The sequence below is a fragment of the Anomalospiza imberbis genome, chromosome 5 (assembly GCF_031753505.1).
Source record: "Anomalospiza imberbis isolate Cuckoo-Finch-1a 21T00152 chromosome 5, ASM3175350v1, whole genome shotgun sequence".
In the NCBI taxonomy this organism is placed as follows: Eukaryota; Metazoa; Chordata; class Aves; order Passeriformes; family Viduidae; genus Anomalospiza; species Anomalospiza imberbis.
Window position 1 is genome coordinate 62,343,364 of NC_089685.1, and position 17,911 is coordinate 62,361,274.

Below are 17,911 nucleotides of genomic sequence, written 5' to 3' on the forward strand. Positions count from 1 at the left end.
CAAAGCCTGGCTTCTTCTGCTGCCTCTTGTGCAGGCCTGGACCCACATTAGCCTTTCAGGGAAGGTCTTTTCCTCAGGAGTGAGATGCCTTGTTGAGCCCATGCAAGATCACTTTTTCTCTCCTGTAACATATATAATTTAGATTCACAGTGTCACAGAATGTATCAGGGAAGGTATTTGTGGTAATTGCTCACTAGGCATTTACAGAAGAAGCCAGGCTCATCTCTTCCAAGACAGCAACAGGAGAGAAATGTGCCAGGTATGGGAGCTGTTGTCCTTTTCATACCCAGGTCCTTCCTCCTTCCGTTCTCTGGCCTGTTGGAAGGCTGCTCTGTCTCTTCGTGTTACCCTTTGCTTTCCCCTCCCTCCCTCTCTCTCATTTGCTTGGCTAGACTTCCCACTAATGATATTGTTGCTCTAATCTTAAGGATGCCACTCTGAACTACGAGTCTGTTTGCAAGCTGAGATACCTTAGGCCTGCCTGGTATTAGGCCAGAAAAAACTCTACTTGTTGGAGTTGTTGAAGTTGGCACCAACCGCTTGGGAGCCAGCAGTGGAAGGCTCTGACCCAGTGGCCAGTCTGGATGGTAGGTAGCCTGGAGCTGCGTTCAGGCAGGATGCTACCCTGATACCTTGACAACAGTGTGTCCAATTAAGCCCTGTGGTATTTTTGTAATAGCAGAGCTGTGAATTGCAGCTTCCCAGCTAAATTGCACTTGAGTAATGCTCTCATGACTTGACTATCTCTGCAACATTTTAATTAGTCATTTCTGTCTTCCCTACCACGACATGGTATTAGTACAAAATTATTGTTATTAGTACAAAATGGCTGCCGTGATACCCACTGTCACACAGCTCTTTTCAAGATGGGGCTGTGTTTCAGCAGCAGTGGGTGTTTTTGGAGCAATTGCGGGAAAGAAGCATCAATATAATGAATGCAGACCCAAGAGCAGACTTTTTCACTCCTTTTCTTTGCAGCCCACTGAGGGCCTGACACCCAAGGGCCGTAATGCTCCCACAGAGGTCAGCTCTGATACTGAGTGCAGAAGAGGCGGAAACAGGCCCTGGGGAAGGACAGCAAAGAGAGGAGCTTGGGATGGAAGAGATTCAGATGATCCATGTATACTGACTCCTCAAGCATAAGCAAGGAGAGCTGGATCTCTGCTCCTGCTTTATGCAGAGCCCTGAAAGGAGCAGTGTGTACTTGTAGGGTAACACAGCATGGTGATCATAAAAACCTGCCTCCCTTTTTGGCTCGAGCAATTAGCCCATACTCAATGTTTCCATTAGTAAGAGAACTGAATGATGGCATTAGGTAGTTTGACATAATCCTGTTTGCCTACAAAGAAGGTACAAACTCCTGCTTCTGTAAGCACAGCAGGAATCAAACTGCATCAACAGCTTCTTTGGTCATAGCTCTAAGCCTCTTTTTAACCAGTTCTTCAACCTGCTTGGAGAAAGCTCCTCAAGCTCTTGCTGCATGCCAAGTTGCACATTCTTTACTGCACTGCCTGTACACTTCTAGACAGTTTCCACCACCACTCTTCAGCCTCTCCTCTCCTCTCCTCTCCCCTCCTCTCCTCTCCTCTCCTCTCCTCTCCTCTCCCCTCCCCTCCCCTCCCCTCTTTAGCTTTACTTTGGGATCAGTAATTCCCAAGTACCTCAGACCACTTGTGGTAGACACACAGTGCAGGAATTTTGTAATACAGAGCTTCTTTCATCAGACAATGACATTTGTTCCCCTCTGTCATCATGTTGCACCAACATGAGTGACATGTAAATGCCTTGTTGCCACTTTGCTTCTGATTAAACACCTTTGGGGTTTAATGAGTTTTCCTCCTGCTGTAAACCAGTGACCACAGCTATGGTCACTGCTGTAATCCCAAAATAATTTTGGACATCCTGGGAGGGGTGGCGGAGCCAAATGCAGCTGCAACGTCCTTCAGAGATTGAAGGTTGTTTTGGAGACTTCTGCAAAGCAAGAACACACCTTGCAAAACCCATCATCCCAGCTGGTCTGCAAAGACTGGTCTTAACAAGCTGGTTCAAATGTACTCCCCTCATCTCTAGCCATGCTTCTGCAATCCTCACGTCTGCCACCTGCTCCATCATTATCTCTTGGGCTGCAGCCAAAGACTGTGGCAACACCTGAGCTACTGATTGGGCTATTGCAACAGTGGTAGCAGAGCAGGGACGCGGCTGCCAGCCAAGCCAACTGCTCCAGGATGGGCCAGTGTGCAGCCAGCACTCCCACTGTGCAACACAGCCACCAGCTCCCGCAGCTACCTGCTGAGGCCGATGGTTTTGGAAATGCTGTTTCGCTGCATGGAGGGCAGCTGTTGAGGGATGGGCAAGGCATATGTGGGAAGTGGAGAAGAAGACCAGGAAGAGCTGTAGAGGGGGGAAAGGGCAATCAGCTGCTTGCAGGTGAATGGCACAAGGGGAATAGGTCCAGCAGGAGTCAAAGGGTCTGCTCACTGATGGCAGAACTCTCCCTTACACCCTACTGCAGGCTGCTGTTTGCTCCTAGGATCAAGCCTCAGCATTTAGGGAAAATAATCCCTTGGAGCAAGGAAGATAGAGAGGTGAGGGAGAAGAGAAGGATAAGGTTTTGGAGAAGGATGCTTCCTAAGTTCCACAGGTGGATGACCTCCTATGTGGGGAATGTAGCACCCATAGTGGCATTAGTTTGTGTCATATCCAGAGGGCTGGGAAGCCTTTCCATACCCTTGGGGTCTTCCTATAGCTTTTGGCAGCATGTGCATATAACAGCAAACATTACAGGGGTGCAGTCACATCTGTTCACCTTCCTTTCTACTCCACCTGCTGAAAAGATCCACAAAGCAGAGCAGACACACTCATCTGTGCGCCAGTTTGACTGTTTAACTCCCTGAGGTCAGACCTGCTTTGCTTGGCAAGGCCAGCATTCACCCAGCACGACTGAACGCTTTGGCAGGGCAGGCTCCAGGCAGGAGTGAAAACAGCTGCACCCCTGGGTAAGAGGCTTCTAAATGTTTGCAGGGTGGAAAGCCACAGCCCTGCAACCTGCTTTGCTGGCGCAAGAGCCTAGAAAGCCAGCCTCTGTCACCACAAAGATGAGTAAGATCCTGCCAAGTGCCAATTACCTCTAGGAGGAACAATTACCACTTCTCCCACCAGTATTTGCAGGTTAAGAGAGTGGTCTCACCAGGCACGGGAGCAAAGGAAAAGCTCCCTGTGCATTTGGCTGGCAGGGGAGCAGCACAGCCTGCAGTGGAGACCCCTTTCTGTCTGCAGACCTTTGCAGGGAGAGAGGATAACATTAAAGACAGTGAAATTAATTGGGGGTGGAGGGGGGGTGGGAGGCTTGCTAATTGTACCTTCCACAACAGAGTTGTATCATAGAAAAACACTTGGGAAGGGTTTGTTGCGGGGTTTTGTGAGGTTAGAGCCAGCTCCCTGTACCAAATTCTGTCAAGGTTAACAAACGTCACTGGATGAAATCATTGGGTTTTTGTCATCCAGGCAAACACAGTGACACCCCTTCCCCTTGCCCTTTTACCTCCCAGCTGTGGAAGCCAAAAGGCACGTCCAGCCAATTGTGGGAAGCTTTGTCACACCAGTGAGGTGACACAGTCTTCTCCAGTGTAGTGCTGTGGTCTGGCTTTTGTGGCTTCCTCTTGGGGCCCACCCCCAACAGCTCTTGCAGCCCTATGAGGGCAGAGGAGCTCTGGAGAAGATACTTGTGCAACTTTGTAGCACATTCCAGGCATGTTAAAAGAAGATATCCAGCTCAAACCAGTTCTGCACTATGAAGCTCTACTGGCCAGGCAAGGCAAGGGTCAGCACAGTTACTAACAGAGACATCCACTTCCTAGTCACGCTTTGAAGACTGCTATTGTAGCCCTCAGATGGCCTCATTCAACCAGTTCATTCCACTTTCCAGGAAAGCTCCATCACATGCAGAGATGAATCAGGTGCTGCTGGAAAACCCGCAGGTCTTAGCAGTTACCCTGTGCATTCAGAGGAGTCAACAGTTCAGTCTAAGGCACCCCACTGGAGTTAAGCTTGGATGAACTTGGGTCCTTTCATAGCATTTTAAGTTGCAACTGGGAAGCCTGGAGTAATTTCTTTAAAAATATAAAGTAACAAAATCTTTTCAGCTGTGATGTTGTCTTTGTGTTCACATAAAGCTGTGGTCAGTGGCTTTCTCCTTCAATAAATACTGGCCTCGTATGACTGATGGCGTACATGCTGGTTTTATGCTGTATTGTTCTCTGCTGGTGATGGAGCTCTTGTAGCCCCCACTGTCACCTCTATAACCACTGACTTTGGGAAGGTTTCTACTTAAGTTCTGTGACTGGTCAAAAAATTTACATAACAAGTATTTCCATGAAAGAAAATTTGATTTTTCAAAGAGCACTGTACCTTTGGAGAAGACAATAATTCCAAGATTAAAAATAAAGCCTTATCAAAATAAAATAATCTTTCTTAGATGGCTTTGACAGGTTATTCTCAATGGTCAAGTCTCTCATTTGAAGAACAAAGTGATGTCTCTCTTGCATGGTTGATCTGTGGTGCTATTTATAATCCAGACCATAAGAAATTTTTTTATGTTTCTAAAAACCAGCAATTTGTGGTTCCTTGTGCTGATGTGTTAGCACTTAGACTGTGGGTTATAGCATCCAATGCCTTGTCCAACAGTGATGGCTTACACTGCTCTCCTCACCAGTGCAGATCACCTTCAGCTCTGCCTTGGAGCATCACAACCCACCTGTGTTCCTTCTGGTCTTGTTTTGTTAGATCCTATTCTGTCTGGATTTGTCAAGCCCTTTCCCTTCCTCAGAGGCGGCTGGCAGCGGCATGGCTGCAAGGGATAAGCTGCCCTTCCCCAGCATGTCTCCCTCCCATCCTTTTGCATCACCTCCTTTCCCATTCAGAGCAGCTCCCAGCACTGGAGGGTCAGTGTGAGGCAACAGAAGAGACCAGTGGTTGCCAGCCTGGTGCTCGTACTCCCTATGAATGCGGTGAAGCCATAGCCTCCCCCAAGCCTTGGCATCTCCACGTCTGTGCTGGACGCAACAAAAGCACTGTGACTCATGGCCCCTCTGTAAGATCTGGCCAGGTCCCCAGAGGGGAAACACTGTGCTAGGAGCAGCCCAGATTGAGAGTTGGAGGAGGATCATGTATGAGAGTTCAACAAGCAGGGAGCCAGGTGGGGATGAGGAAGCTCTGCTTCTTGCAAGGAAGAAGGCCCATGCAGCTGCTGCCATGTTGGGTCACCGGGAACATGCATCTTTTCACCAGGTAGGGATGGGAAGAGGAGAGTTCCTGCCTTCCTTGCCTCCCCGTAACATTAGCACCTGTGTGTAAACACCTCAGATGTCCCTAGGGTGCTGTCCTCCTTCCCTCTGCTCCTCAGTCCTTCCTTTGCTCATGTTTGTGGTCTTCCAGACACCACTGCTGCTCTTTTCCCTGTGTTCTCCTCTGTGCTGCTAGTCTGTCCTCACAAGGATGCCAACCCCAGTTCTCCCCTGGCAGATTAGGTCTCTGTGGTTCCCCCCAGTTTTTCTGTGTGCCCTTCAGTTGCCCAGTGTATTGTGTGAGCGCTGCCACTTTGGATGTTGTGGGGGACATCTGGAGCGTCCTCCCAGCTGCAGCTCAGCAGCCCAGCAATGCTGGGCACAGGTAGGGACAGAGGATGACCTTGGTAGATTTTGGAATGGTGCCCGAGGCCTGCTGTGACGCCACTCATGCCTCTGAGGGAGCCTGCAGCAGCACGTGTTGACACTGAACCTGACCGCAGGAAGATCAGGAAATGCAAGAATGCCTGTTGCTGAGGGAAGCTGGACTTGGCCCTTTCGTGAATTTGCTGAGCTCTGCAAGTGAGGCCTGTGAAAGAAGCATTTCCTGCTGCGGCAACATCACACATTGCCCTCCCTACACCTTGTATGGGTCATTTCAGGTTCATTTTTGTCTGATGAAAGCCCCAGCTGCACCTTCTGCAAGCAGTTTCTGGCTGATTCACTTGAAGGAAAATTTGTCCTTGGTGGAAACACCCTGCAAAGTGGGAGGGACACACTCCCTCCTGAGGATCTGCTTCCTTCAGCAGTCAAACTGTGCCAGCAGTGTGAGGCCAACAAAAATAAGCACAAATGCCTCCCCGCCAACTAGGACCCAGCAGCTGCAGAATAACATGGGGACTACTCTTGCCTTCTCTGCATTCGGTGAAGAGGGAGAAAATTCCCCACACACTTTTGCCTGTACCATTCCTTGCCCCTTCTCAAGGCAAAGAGGCAAAATTTAGTCCCCACTCTCTTTTCCTACCTCGTTCCTGTGCCTTCTGAGGGCTTCTTAGAGAAGAAAAAAGAACACATTCCTTCCTGACATATGCATGTACCATGCTGGAGTCGCTTTTGCCACTGGCAATGGCCACACACAAAATGTGCCCGTCACTAACCAGTGCAACTCAAAAGCACCATGTGTGCCAGATGGGGCGTATCCTTCACTGGAGTGTCTTAGGGATGGAGGGTGAAAGATTCATTCTTCATCAGCTTTAGAAAAAGATAAGTTTCTGGAGATGACAACACAGGCAGCAGTGGAGGGACACTGGAAGAACAGCTCTGCAAGGCAGGGGGTGAACATGCTCCCGGTTGTGTTTGAATTGGAGCCCTGCCACAAAAACTAAAGGAAAAAACGCGAGGTTTTGGAGGTGGCTAACCTTGGCCACAGCCTGCAGCTGGGCTGGTGCCTGTGCTCTGGCGGAGGACACACACGGGGTGGAAAGACCTGTCTTAGCCCTTTGCAACCGTGGCGTCAACCTTGCCCCTCAAACCCGCTGGGGCCATGGGCAGTGCTGCGGCTGCAGCCATGTGAGCATGGAGCAGGTGGCATTGGCAGGAAAACTCCTCAGGGAAGCCAAGGACTCGGCGGGTCCTGGCCCCCCCACTAGTGGTGTTTTTCCACCTCTCGGTCCTGGCATGTCAGCAAGCACTGGGACATGGGGAGGCACCCGCTGTTGGCAGCTCCCATGCCATGTGTTAGTCAATCCCAATAATCCCAAATCTCCGGGAGGCTCTGTGGTAGCAGAAGATCCTCTCCTGTTGAACTAAACTCAAGCTATTTTGCTGGATCTGTATTTTAAACACAGTCCAGAGAATGGCTTTTCATGCTTGTCTAAGGCTTTCCTCTGGGTACCAGCCCCTTCCTACTCCCCAAACAGCCCAATTCAAGTCAGACACTGCTGGTGTGGCTGTCACAGACTGAAAAGCCCCAGGCTGAAGTGTGGCATTTTCTACCTGAGCTGTCTCCTCCTTTCAGGCAGAAGCCCACCTTCTCAGTGACTCAAGTCACACGTTTCCTTCTTAATAATGGAGTCCCCTATGATGAGTGTCTAAACAATACCCCCACGCCCCTTGCTTCAGAGGTTTCAGGAGACAAGTCCCATCTTGTTGCCATGCCTTGCTGGAGCAAGTTGCTCGGGAACTGGACTCGGTCACTTTCCAAATATCTGGCAAACACTCCCACACCCAGGCACTACCCCACACTGGCCCAACACGGGGCTCCAGCAGCCCCCCTCTGAAGGCTGATGGAAGGCACATCCCTGCACACTGCACTACATGGGGTTCAGCTCCCTACGCTCCTCCTGCACAGTGACAAACACCTCAGGAGGAACAAGGCTATACTAAACCTCTTCCCTAATCCCTGCTCAGGCTGTGCAGCTATCAGCTGTAAACCAACTCCAGGCCCTACCTGTGCCCAAAAAGGGAAAGGCTCCATGCCTCCCTGCGTCACAGCTGAGCAAATGCAGGGCAAGGATCAGGAAGGCACACAGTCACCCTTGATTTTCCATTTCCAAAAACATGTCTAAGGGCAAGCGTTGTGCATGCTTTAGATAAATGATTACAAGGGGTTTGAGACACAAAGGGGAAAAAATAGTTTTGTCGCCTAGTGCAGTGTGACAGTCACGCGGCACACAGTAGGCATGAGCAGCAGCCCAGCTCCTGGAGCTCACAAAACCAAGGGCACAGCGAGCTCTCCCAGCAAGAAATTTAGGCTAGAGGGGCTGAGGAGGCATGGGGGATGCCAGTGGGAGTCAGCTCCAGTTCCTTGTTTGGTTTCCTCAAGGACATTTAGAGCAGCTCCCTTCAACAGCTTTTTAAGGAGGCAGCATGGGGAACCTGAGGCACCTCTCAAGCAGGAGGTAGCAGGAGCATGGTGAGGCTAGGGAAGCTGGGTCACACAGCCAGCAGCACACGTGGGGCATGACAGGCATTTCAGCACCTCCCTCAGCCATCCCATCTCCTTTTGCTAAAAAGGAGAAGCCCTCTTGAACAGAAATTCTGATTGAAACTGAGCAGTGAGAGTTTACAAAGAAAAACAAAATCAGACCACTATCGTTACTGCATGTTCCCACATCCAGCCTCAAGCCCACCCCACTATGGGAAGTCACCTTGGATGAACATTCACAGCAGGGAGGACACAGCCTGCATATGTACCCTGATGCTCCCTTTGCTTAGCAAGTACCCCAGCCACCTCAGAATAAACACAAACTGGTTTGAGCAGAGGGAAAAAAAAAATCAACCCAAAATCAGCACCTCTCTGCAGGAAGCACTGCCATGGGGAGCTTCATCTACCACATGAGTGACACCAGAGAGCTCCTAACCTGGCCTCAGAGGTGATGGTCCTAGTGAGCTGACATAGAATTTGGTTATTTTAGGAACTCTGCTGCTTGACTGAAGGCTCCCAAAGCACCTCACACCAAAGGCTCCCTCCTCTCCCCCAGAGAGGAGAGCCAGCTCTCCTCCCCCCACTCCAGAGAGCTGAATCATGGCAGGACCAGGGATGGCCAGGCACATCGCCACTTTTTCCTATGTACTGCTATTCTTGGCAGCAGGAGAGGTCACTGAGACAGCTGTCCTGGCTGTGTTGCACAATCCTGGGCATCACTGAGCTATTCCTAACGCTGTGAAACCAGGACCTTGCCTGCAAGGCTGACACTAAGTGCCACTTCATCCAAAAGCAGCGGTATCCCTCCTTACCCAAAACCAGGCACGTCCAAGGTGTTCTGTCTTCACTGAGCACACATCACACGACAAACAGTTATTATATCATGCTTTTAATACAAACTTAAAAAAATCTGGAACAATAGAAACTGTACAGATTTGATCAACCTTTTTGTGGGGTTTTTTGTTTGTTTTTAACTAAATCTCTAGACACACCAATATCCCGTTCCAAAATATTGCACAACATTCTGAATACAAAACTCTGATTGTATTCCTCCTTCGCTAAAGAAAAAAAAAAAAGAAGAAAAAAAAAAGAAAAAGACAGCAACCCCCTGGTTCCCCCCCTCAGTAGTCCCCTTCTCCAAAAAAAACCCAAGCAGAGTACACGCAGAAACCCTCCACTCAGAGACATACAGACTTCTGTCCTCTTTCACTCCTCTCCCACAAGGCAACTGTCGATTCACTCTTTGGAGAGGGGCGGGAGGAAAGGGAGGTTGAGTGGGGAGAAAGGAATCTTCACCACTTCTTTTTTTTTTTAAGTTTTTTCCTGAAAAAATATTTTTTCTCTCCTCTTTTTTAAGAAAAAATCTTGAAAAGAAAAAAATTACATTTTTTTACGTTAGAAATATACATATATTATATATACCTCTTACATTTTACAAATGTAGCAAATTATTCAATACAAACGGACATCAACAAAAAGAACATAAACCCATAAAAAATAAAAGTTAAAAAAAAAATCTTCTCTCTTCTCTTCCTAAGAAACCAGGTAAATTAGTGCAGGTTTTTAAAAAATAAAATTGAAGCTGAACGTCTACATCCAAGACTAGAAAAGACCTGAAAAGGCCATTAGTTTCCATTGCTGCCTGATGCTGGAGGAACATTTCTGAAGCACACTTTTTTCCTTTTAAGATGCAAAGAGGTTGGTCCCTCTTCTTTTCCTCCTTCCACTCACACCACTATTTTTAAAGCAAGTATAATACGTGTGGCAGAGCAAAGCAGCATCAAAGCTTCACACACACATAAGCAAGTGGACAGGGGACATCCCCACTTCTTCCCTCCCTCCCTCCCTGTGCTGGAGGAGAGCACGCCGTCTCAAGGCAGAGTCTCGCAGGTGGCTTTGCCAGATGTGGGGACAGTGGGGGGCAACTGGACCAGGTCCTGCCATCAGGGTCTGAACACCCCTCAGAGTACAGTCTAGCATGTGGGGTGGCTACCACCAGCACCCTGTTGGGGAGGACTCCATGGCAGTGGTAGCATCCATTAAAAGCGGCGGGATCAAAGGAAAGAAAAAAGGGAAACAACAGCTGGGCCACTCCTCATCAACTTGTCCTAGTCTGGAAACCTGCAGGGTTGAGGTTGTGGGCACCAGCTTTGGGGGAACTGGCTGAGCTTTGCTCTCCTCACCCACCTGCTGCATTGGTCATAGCTCAATAGCAAGCAGCCTGCTTGGGAACCCATGCTGGGCACAAGGTCAGGACCGTGCATGCCATCACCCATAGAGGGGAAGGGTACACTGGAAACTCTCCTTGGAGAGCTCTGGGCAGAGACAGTCTACCTGGGACAGCCCATTACCTTCTGCAAATGCTCAGTGGCAACACGACTACAAAAGGGCTGGAGTGCCTCCATCTCAGGGAAGGGAGCAGGAAAAGCACATGGTCAAACTCATCTCACCTGAAACAGATTTCTTGAAAGACCACATTGGTTCCACAAGTGCAGGAGGAGTGGATTTCAGACTGTGCTCCAAGAAGCACCATTAAAAGAAAACCAAACCTCAAGTTTGGGAAGCAGCAAAAGCTTATTTTTTCATTTAAGCTGAGAACTTCAAAGACTGGAGTTTCATCATCTCCATCTCTCTGCTCTTTGCACACTTCCATGCTCACGCAGCAGCCTGCAAGGAAACCTCCCTTCCCACCTAAAAAGCCTCCATCCTTCCTGGGCACGAAGCAGTCCTCCTTTGGCGTTCTGTGAAGGTGGGTTTTGGAGTCCTCAACACAGAAGGGATCAAGCTGAACAGCCGCTAATGCCTAACTGCCACACATCATCCTGGAGAAAGGCGCAGAGTCCTATATCCCATCCCTGCTGTGAAGAGGCACCATACACTCACAGGCTGAGATGACCACTTGCCTTTGGAGAGCCCATCCCAGCTCTGCCCTGAGCTTGCTGCTGTCATGCTGATGTGATCTGGCTGGAATGAGGAATTTATGATAGGTGCTTCCTTTTCTCACTGGATCAGCCACCTCCTCATGCTTCTCCAGAAAGGCAAGGGAAGGGATTTAGTCAGGTGCATACCTGGCTGAAAGCAGAAACCCTTATGCTACCACTCAAGACAACAGCTTCAACAACATCACACTATCTTCTTGAAAAGTTGTGCTGCCCCACTAACTAAAAAGGAAGAAATTTCCTCTTTGAGACAAGAAGATGAATTCACAGCAGATAATGAGAACTCTGACCTCAAAAGCCACCCCAAGTGGATGCTGGCCCCTGCTGCTGGGGGCAACATCTGGGAAGTGGGGGAAGGATCCAAGTGGGGTCCAGCTGGTTCAGTTCCACCTCCCCCAAGCCACAGAGAGAGGCAGGTGGTGTTTCTACACCAGAGGGGCTGTCAGCCAGACTGACTGGGCAGCCCTGAGAGAGCATAAAAAAGCCCTCTTGCTCAGGTACAGAAAGGTCCAATAACCAGAGCCACTAAGCTCCAAGCACTGACCCTGTGTAGCCACAACTGAAGTGCAGATGAGGAAGGAAGCAGGAAGAAGCCATTTCACAGTAATGCTCTGCCCCTGACTGTGATGTGCTGTGAGATAGTCAAGGAGAAGAGTTAGTGCTTCTCAGCACACAGAACAGCTGATGCCAGCTTGGGCTGGAGCCACAACAGCACAATGGTCTGCACCCATGGGCACAGGCGATGTTCTCTGTATACACAGGAAAAGCAAGCTCACCCACCCATTCTGGCCAGCACACAACAAGACTGTGTGTATCCTCACCAACACTGACTCATGCTCTTCTTGTCCCTCCTCCAGCACGGTGGTATGAAGATAACATCCCTACACCCAGGTAGAAGGACCCTGTGTCCAGTGTGGGGCAGGAGGTGGTGCCAGGAATCAGGAGCATTGTGACCTACAGTTGAACCAGTCCTGGGCTGGAGTGGGGGAAGAGGGCACACAAACCAGAAAAAAAAAAGCCCAAGACTCATTTTAAGGAGTAAAAAAGTGAGTAGGAAAAAAGCACAGGTACTGAGTTAAAAAACAATTCAGTGCTTCAGGAGCGTTACCAGCACAGCGCAACAACACTGAGCTCTCTCTTTTCCCAAGAACCTATACTTGTAAGGTTTTAATATTTTCTGTATATTTCTATTTTTCTTTTCTCTCCCTCTTGTTTCTTTGTTTTGTTCTTGTTTCCCCCCTCCCTCCCTGCCCCAAAATACTCTCCTCCTTCCATTGTATTCAGTTGGCCAGGACGACGGGCTGGAACGACTGGCTAGGATACTGCATGGCATTCAGGTTGTAGCTGAGTCCTTCCACGAAGGGAGACTTCTCCAAAAAGAGGCTATTGGTGCTGCCACTGAAGACCTGAGCCATATCAAAGGTACCACCTGTGCTGGCGTTGAACTGTGATGCTGGCGGGATGCTGCTGGCCTGGCTCTCACTGGCAACACCATCGAAGAAGAGACTGCTGGCTCCCGGCGAGGCGCCACTGTAAACAAACTCCTTGGCATTGGGGGAGAGCTGTGACTGTGGGGCTTGGCTCCCAGCACTCCCGACGAAGTTCAGAGAGTGCATAGACAGGGAGAGGCCCTTGTGCTTCAGCAGGTTGGTGGTGGGGGACCTGACCATTCTCGGCTGCTGCACAGCCCCTGCTCCACCGCCTCCTCCTCCGGCTCCTCCACCCTTCTTCATCTTGGTCGAGCCGAACTTGGTGGCAGCAAAGGTGGCAGTGGTGAACGTGATGGGTTGAGCAGAGCGAGGGATGAATGTGGGGCTGGGTGACTGGCCAAAGGAGGGGGATGGAGAGTTGGACAGCGAGTTGTCCTGGCTGCCAATAGGGACAAATACCTGCGCGTCAGGGTTGAAGCTGCTCTTGATTTCTTTGTCCAGCTCTGTGACACTGCAGCCTTCATTGTCATCTAGGTAGAGAACCTTAACAGAGCCCTTCTCACCGATCTGGTAGGAAACCTCAAAAGGATCAATCCAGACACTCAGCTCTTCTGGCACATTGGCACGCACATCCTCCACAGCCAGCCCGCTCCGCTTGGCCGCCAGCTCCACCACCGGATCCACCGTCTCCCCTATATGAACACAGCGATAGCCAGATCCTTTCAGAGGTTTCTCTGGGTACCAGTGACCCTCATACTTCTTCTTCAGCAGGCGCTCTAGCTCCTCACCAAACAGGTCTGCCCGCCTCCGAGGAAGCTTGTTGTACAGGTATGAGATGATGAAGTTAAGAGCAACTTTGATCTCCAGATGCATACTCTCTTCCCAGCAAGCAAGTCAGGGCAGTGTATTAAAAGTGACAAAATGACAGAAACATAGACAAGTTTTGACTCCAAAGAGACCTAGGGAAAGAGAGAAAAGGATGGATGAAGACTGGAGAACACACCAACTCTCCCCGTTGATATAAATAACTCTGCCTTTTCATGAACAAAGCAGAATGAGCAGTTTGCACAAATACTAACACAAAGTAATGCCCTCTAGGAGAGTCACCACAAATCTACTGATCCTCAAAACAGAGGGATGTTGATAGGGAGAACTCTCCCTGCTCCTCCTTCAGAAGAAATAAGGGTGTAGCCACTACCCGCACACAAGTACGTACATCACACTCACCTCGCTGCCAAGCACTGCTGCTATAACCCGGCTGTCTGCTCTGTCAGCAGCATCTAACATGCCTCTCCTGCCCTGGCACTCGGCTGCTTCCAACACAGCTCACCTGCACCAGCCTTTCCAGAGCACAAGTGCAGCACCTGAACAGCCTCGTGACTCGCTCAGCAGCTTTGTGCAGAGACCTGCTTGCATTCAGGACAGCAGAGCCAGCCTCTCCTCTGGGAGGCCGGGTGGTTGTGCCGGGTGCCACGTCCTGCTGGCACAAGCGCAGTAGGGACGAGAAGGAGTGAGGGAGGGCTAGCCCATGTTCACTATCCCCTTGACTAGCAGGCACATATCTTATTAAGTGTACCCCGTTGAGACTCTGCCTAGCTACAAGCATAAAATCTCAGTTCAAGTCTGCTGAGCAGGCAGAGTGGGACAGTAAATGTGCATAGGGTCACAAAACACAAACAGCCTGTCCAACACAGTTCACATCGCTTCTCCCTGCACAGAGGGAAGATGAGCTCTGCCAGGATCAGATACCTACTTAATAAAAACTGAAATTGCTTGCCAAAGATTGAAGTAATCCTCCGTCCTCTCTCTCCCTGCCTTGCGAGGAAGTCTCCGAAATGGAGAGAACCCACAAAAGCACAATGCAAAACCACAACACTCAACTCTCCCATTATACACAGATTTGCAAACAATGTTTGTCTGGGTACAAAAAACCCAAAACCAGGTATGTCAGCACTACACTTTGTCACTCATCCAAGGAAAATGAATCTCACAGATATTTTAAGAGGAAGCACACTTCCAGTAGCCTCCACATCTCTCCAGGGGAAAGAAGAATATCCAGTTTTTAATTGGCAGCTTAGTCAGAGGCTGCTCTGTCTTCAGCTGCCCTCACCTTGCTCAAAGAGACACACTATGTCTTCCTAAAATGGGCTTTAGGGATATTCTTGTACAGCACTCAAGCCAATGTTTATGATATGTGACAATTATTTGGGGGTGGGGATGAAGTACAAACATACATAGTTAGCATTCCCCTGAAAAATCCCAGCAGCACAACCAGGTATCCATGCTGGCCTAAGTCAGCAGGAGTTAAAAAACTGACCAGACTTGTTTGCTTGGTCTAGTTTAGTCAACAGGAAGGATCAAATCATTTTGAAGAAGCCCTCAAATATTTTAAAGCTTTACTGCAAAAAAAGGGATGTAGATTCTATGCTTTTTCTGTACTACTCCACGTTCACAGAGGCTTAGCTTTAGGAAGATGGTAACCAGAAACAGATCACACACTTCTGATCTGCCAACAAGGCCAGTTCTGGAAGGAACCCCCTTTGGGTTTGACTCAGCAACATAAAAACACACAGGAACAAGGGAGTGGAAAAGAAGCCTTGAGTTTAAAAACAGATTTAAGGAATTACTGTAATGTAACAAACTTTGGTAGGTCACTGCAACCTGACCAAATCCAAGTAAGAACATATGAACACTGAAGAAATAAGCAACCACAGTTTTTCTAAGAACAGTTAAGAAGAAGCCATTTTCAGAAGGCAAAAGTCTGGGCACAAAGACAAAGCCTCTTCTGCAAAAATTAAGTATGAAACAAACCCCTAAAGAGCACACCTAAATCCTAACAAGAGCTTGTATAGACTATGCTACCTCAAGGGAGGATTATATGGAGCTCTCCAACTTCTTTGGCTTGAGATGTTCAAAAGAGAGGATACCTTGGGATCCCAGCAAGTTAAGCAGGAAGACAACAGCCAGTCTGTAAGTCTTTTATCTTGTGATAAATTCTAATCTAGATCCAAAATCTATTAAGAGATCAGATATTAAAGACTGGGAAAGGAACAGTGGCCAAAATTTGTTACCATCCTATCTGCTATACAAATGTCTCAATATATATTGAGGACCCCAGTTCTTCATCACCTTTTTGCAGAAAGCTGTGAGGAGGTAAAATTATACATCATCTCCTTTTTTCTTTTCTCCAGTTTTCCTAAAAAAAGAATACTCTGTACCTTGGTTATGGAAAAGGTGAGTTAATTAGCCTAATAACACCAACAGCTGCCAAGGTAGAGGCAGACAACTGATACCTGCTGAAAAAAGTCACTGGCTTCTCAGGTTGTTGATATGGCAGGATGAGCTCCAGTGGGATCCCCTCAATCTCTTTCTACTGCACTGAAATGTGATAAAATAATTTTTAAAAAATTTAATAACCCCCAAACCCACTGAAATCTAGCTAAAGCAGTATGGCTCTGAGAGAAGAAACTACTGAATATCAATTGATCTGAGCAATCTTCCATAAAGGCCAGCATTTTCTAACTAAAGGCCTACTATACATCGAGGTGCTGGCAGGGAACAAAGAGCTGTTTCTCCGCTCTGTGGAGGGAAGGCAAGAGCCCCCTCAGACTCCCCGTCTGTCGGTATCCTGACGGGGAGAGGCCAGACCACCACTTACAACAGAGAAGAGGGAACACGGGAACGATTCCCTCTCCTCCCGGCTACACCAACACGGTGGCTGACCTTGCGGGTATCCCCCTTCGACCTCCCGAAGGAGGCCGGGCCCTACGAACCCCTCGGGATTTAAAAGAGACGGATGTCACGGCGGCCTGCGGTCCCACAGCCGGACACACCCGTCTGGAACGAGAGCCCCCCCCCTTCCCAGCACCCCGCCAACGACGGCGGAGAGACTTCTCCCCCGCCAGCCGAACGGCCCCGCGGGGACTAGCTCCCCGCCCCTCCATCCCCGGTGCCCGGCCGGCCCCGGCACGCCGGGAGCTGTAGTCCTCGCCCGCCCTCCCCGCCCCGCGACCTACTTCTCCCCGGACTGCGGCTCCCGGAGCGCCCCGCGCCCGGCCCGGTGCGTCCCCCGGCGGGGCAGGGCACAAAATTTTCCAGAGCACATGCGCGCTGGGGCCCGCCCGCCCTTCCCGGCGCTGCCCACGGCCGGGAACACGCCCCGCGGCCCAGGACCGCCGGGCACCCGCCCCCTTCTCCCCTTCCCTTCCCCTCCCTCCCAGCAGGGATGGGCGGGCGCGTCCCCACCCCGCAGCTGTTTCCCCCCCACGGCAGCGGGACGGAGTCCGGGAGGCTAGAAGCCCAGTAACCTTCTGTCCCTCTTCCCCGACCCCCCTGCTTGTCCCCTTCGCCCCAGTGGGACGGGCGAGGTCGCAAACAAGGTTCCCAACAGAGCGGCTCGGATGCATGGGGATACGTCAACAAGGGCGAGCTCCTGGCCCCGCACGCCCAGCGGGGTATCGCAGATCGGGGTGTCCGGGAGAAATGGGGGGCGGGCGAGGGGGGCGGGGGGCAGCTCAGCCCAGCCCCGACAGCTCCTTTGTTGTCGCCGGGCTTCTTCCCCTCGGAGCTCGTCGTGCACGAAAGGGAACACCCCGGCGACATCCCCCTTTCCCGAGAGCCCAGGGCGCCCACCACCGCCCTCGGGCCCAGCCTGCCTTTTTTGGGGCTGCTAGGGCTGGGGCTGAGCCGCATCCCGCTCCCGCCCCCCCCCCCGCCCCTCAAACTAGGCTGTGGAGAACAAAATGGTGAACTGGGGCACTGCAAAGCGTCCCCAACCCAGCGACTTTCACTTCCATTCTTCTCCCTTGAAGCCCCATTAATCCCCCCGGGGACCAGAGCCGCACAGTGACTCCGTGGTGGGGAGGGGGACGATGAGCCCCCTCAGACCGAGCTCACAAAGAGGACGCGCGCTGAAGGGGTCCCAGCCCAAGAAGGGGTGTGGGGGAGGAAAGCAGCCCCGGCCCCACTTACTTCGCTCTCGGATCCAGGGCCGGCGGCTGCTGGCGGCTGTCGCGGGGGCCGAGGGCGCTGCCGGCGGGTCTCGTCTCTGCTTTGCCCCGTCTCGTCCGTCCCCTCCCTCCCTTGTACCCGACGGCGCGGGGCGGGCCCTGTGCTGTAGCGTGGATGGCGCTGCTGTGCCCCAGAGCCGCCCGCGCCCTGGCCCCGAGTGAGCCAACTCACGGCAAACTTTCACCCTTAGCAACCTCTCTGCGCACGGATCCGTTCCCGCCCCGCGTGATGCGGCCGCGGGGGGCGGGCCGGGACTACTTCCCCCTCCCGTCGCCGTCCGCAGCGCCCCGGTATGGACGGGGGCAGGGCGGTCCGGCGGAGCCA

The 17,911-nt window shown here is 50.9% G+C and overlaps 1 protein-coding gene across 3 annotated transcripts; it reads right to left on the minus strand.

Moving 5' to 3' along the window:
* Positions 1-9,081: 9,081 nt before the first annotated feature.
* On the minus strand, positions 9,082-17,703 carry TOB2 (transducer of ERBB2, 2). Of its 3 annotated transcripts, none has more exons than XM_068191413.1 (2): positions 17,549-17,703; positions 9,082-13,536 (listed from the first exon to the last, which is right to left on the minus strand). In XM_068191413.1, the coding sequence occupies exon 2, from the start codon at positions 13,448-13,450 to the stop codon at positions 12,428-12,430; it is 1,023 nt and encodes a 340-aa protein (XP_068047514.1). In that variant the 5' UTR covers positions 13,451-13,536; positions 17,549-17,703; the 3' UTR covers positions 9,082-12,427. The 3 variants fall into 3 exon arrangements, with proteins under 3 accessions (XP_068047514.1, XP_068047516.1, XP_068047515.1); XM_068191415.1 differs by lacking the exon at positions 17,549-17,703 and adding an exon at positions 16,594-16,612; XM_068191414.1 differs by lacking the exon at positions 17,549-17,703 and adding an exon at positions 16,112-16,130.
* Positions 17,704-17,911: the final 208 nt, after the last annotated feature.

Coding starts and splice junctions, on each gene's coding strand:
- TOB2 (XM_068191413.1), bottom strand. CDS start 13,450: ATGCATCTGGAGATCAAAGTTGCTCTTAACTTCATCATCTCATACCTG.